We start from the raw sequence: 3,328 nt of genomic DNA, 5'->3' as shown, positions 1-3,328 counted from the left end.
ACAATGAAATTTTTTTATTATTATGTTTTTTTTAACAAAAATACAAACAAATTGAAGAAAAGGGAAGAACATTGATGTCAAACGAACATGCATCCTCATTCTTCGTGACTTTTTGGCGAAATCTACGTCTTTTAGTCTCAAAACAACATGTGGCCTTTTTATTATGTATTGCGTTATGACGTTTAGTGAAAAATCTGTACGTGATGGAGAAAAATTGATATCATTTCCGGATTCAGCGTACAGGAATTACAGTAGAACATGCAAAAATTTCAAGAAAATAAAACCATCGGAGGCCTGTGTTATTTGTTATAAAATAAGATAAGAAATTTCCTTTACTTTCTTCCTAATATATGCAATGCTGCTCGAAATAAAAGGTGTGTGTAAAAAAAGCTATAAAAAATAGCATTTCAGATCTATATTTTGTTTCCCACTTCATTATTATAAAGTCTATAAAAATATATCTAAATTTAAATTAAATATAAATACGTTATCTGTATTTTTTTAAACACGCTACTTGCTAGTCTCGTTTTGAACAACCTACAGGTGTATTTTGTAGCAACACATTTTGATGGTAGTACTCACTATACTGAGTAAATTTGTAGTTAAAAATCACTATTTTTCTCCCAGCAGTTTGAGTAGGGTAAAAAATGTAGAGAACGTTCCTACCAAATTTGGTGAGAAATCTGTTGATTTTTCATTGAAGGGAATGAATCCGAACGTTCCTACCAAATTTGGTGAGAAACCTGTTGATTTTTCATTGAAAGGAATGAGTCCGCTAAGTTTGTGAGGTTTTGCTTGTTTTGTTGTTAAACATAAAGCTACACAATAGGTTATCCGTGTTTTGCCCACAACGGGTATCGAAACCGCTTAGCCACTGGGGCTGAAGTTTTGCATAAATAAATAATACTGGATGCGTTAAATCGGTCTTCTGACAAATACTCCAAACCGACCATCTATAGACTTTTACAAGTAATGGCATCCCACTCTTCAGAAATGTTCATGTTACGTCGTGTGGGCAAAGAACAAGTCTTTCTACTTCCGCCAACTGACAAGTAAGTACGATACAATGTCAATCTAATTACGTCTAGAACTTATTTAAACACAGCCGTTTGTCAACAAACAGAATGCTCAGTTTAAGTGCTCTTGAAATACTGATGAGACAAAATGGACGAGTTAAAGTGTGGTCCAAAATTATTTCAACTAGATCTGGAGTTTTCAATATAATAACCAAGTACTTCATTATTTATAGTAATATATACCATCATACAAAAAAAATACAAATTGTAATACCAAATCCCAGAATTTTTAGACAACCTTTCTTTTAAGTTATTCGTATTTCATAGCAAAAGTAACTTAGAAAATATATGATCTGGTCTAAGTTTGTAAGGAAATAAAACTGACAAAACTGAACAATGAATATCGTGAATTCGTTGTTCGAATGTTAGTGCTACAGTTCATTCTCTTGTAGCAATTGATTTATAAAATAACTGATTATATATATATATATATATATTTCTTTACCTATAGAGTTTAGGTTAACAAATTGATAGGCATTCTACTTTCACGTTAAATCTGATGTCAGATCGAACTTTTTAAACTTTAATACTAGTATTAATAGAGATGTAGGTTGACATTTATTATTTTTTGGAAAATGTACATTACACGTCACTACGAGTTATTTATTTTGTACGATATAATGTTATCTGTTAATAAAAATAAGACACCATCGCATTCTATTAAGAAAAATGTATTTTTCACTTACATTACAAGTCTAAGTTTTACGTATATAGTTATATTTTATTCTTAATTGATGAAAAGCGACCCGAACTTTAGATTTATGTTTTGAAATCCATTATATTTAATTGGATATGGTATTAGAATATATCTTGATGATTGGATTTTTTGAAACAAAAGAAGAACACTGCTCTCCACCAGGAATTACATCCATTTACGCAAAATACGTTTCGCCGAGTTGAGATGCCATTTTCTTACTAAAGCACTTTGGTTAAGTCTATTTCTCAGAGATCGTGAGGGAATTAGTTACCTTGAAATAATAGACAATCAGATTCAGAATCTGATGTACATAATTAGAAAATTAGTTACTTACATCTAACGGCTTGTTCGTTCTACATCTACATTGGCTTTATTGCTTGTCTTCCTTTCTATTTCGGGGAGCAGGTTGGCCCAGTGATACAGTTTTTTGTTTATTTGTTGTTAAGCACAAAGCTACATAATGAGCTATCCGTGCTCTGCCCATCACGGGTATCGAAACCCGATTTTTAGTGTTATAACTCAGTAAGATACCACAAAATATTCCCCGCATTTTAAGCTGTCGGCGCATTATAAGAGTGACATTCAGTCATTTAACGTGGTGCTTTTGACTAGCTGCTCAGTAGTTCAAAATTGTAGTCGGCGGTAGAAAGCCTTAGTAGCTTTGCTATAAATACAAAAATACACATACAAGTAAGTCATCTCTATTTATTTATGTATCCGATTCTGTCTGTCCTAATACGCTGAAGAGAGGGAAAAGAATGCTAAATATTTACTCAAAACTGAGGAGAATATTTCTTGCTACAGAAAATCTTCCGCGTCATGTATCTCTTTTTTATTATGTGAAAATAAACACACTTTCAATTTAACGTTATCCAGAAGTCATCATATCATTACTACTGGATAACATGTGTCTGGTAAATTTTATATATCAACCATGATTGGCTCAGTACTTACCAAAACGGCATATAACAGGATGGTCCCAAGGTTGTTAAAAAAGGCACGATCATGAAGGGAGTAAGCAGACTCTAAGACAATACTGAAAAATAAAAATAAAGTTTAAGTTTGAATATCTTAACCTGAAATCAGTGAGAAATATCAGAAGTTATTGTGGTCTGAAAATTACGTAACATTTTTGCATTGCTGGACATATTCGATAAATCATTAACGACCTTCAACTTAAAAAAAATAACTATTTAACACTTGCCAGCCCAGCATCTTTTACTACTTAACCTAGGATGGTCAAAGGAAATCGGTGATTTAGGGTTATTTCAATAGATCTCGATGAATGTAGCTTGACACAACTTCTAAAATGAAAATGAAACTATATATTAATGAAAATATAACATAATGAAATCTATATGGATTATACTATGGTGGTACCATACTGGGCAATATACCATCCTTCTTATATTTACCCTTCATTGCAGAAATGACATTTGAAATTTGAGAATCACTAGGGAACTAATTTATAATACTAATAATGGCTGGAGACGGCTTAAATGGGTAATGAATAAAAACTTTAATATAAGTTTAACATGACAGCAAATGTACAACG

The 3,328-nt window shown here is 31.9% G+C and overlaps 1 protein-coding gene across 3 annotated transcripts in view; it reads right to left on the bottom strand.

Annotated features, from left to right (window-relative positions):
* LOC106468431 (Na(+)/H(+) exchanger protein 7-like) overlaps positions 1-3,328 on the bottom strand; it is an 81,408-nt gene that overhangs the window by 46,838 nt on the left and 31,242 nt on the right. For all 3 annotated transcript variants that reach the window (XM_022396759.1, XM_022396760.1, XM_013928858.2), the window contains exon 7: positions 2,728-2,809. In XM_022396759.1, the coding sequence (XP_022252467.1) occupies positions 2,728-2,809 (82 nt within the window). The remainder of the gene's footprint in view (positions 1-2,727; positions 2,810-3,328) is intronic.

This window comes from Limulus polyphemus, unplaced genomic scaffold, assembly GCF_000517525.1.
Source record: "Limulus polyphemus unplaced genomic scaffold, Limulus_polyphemus-2.1.2 Scaffold3005, whole genome shotgun sequence".
In the NCBI taxonomy this organism is placed as follows: Eukaryota; Metazoa; Arthropoda; class Merostomata; order Xiphosura; family Limulidae; genus Limulus; species Limulus polyphemus.
Note: the sequence above shows the minus strand (reverse complement) of the source record. Positions and strands in the feature narration are given on the sequence as shown.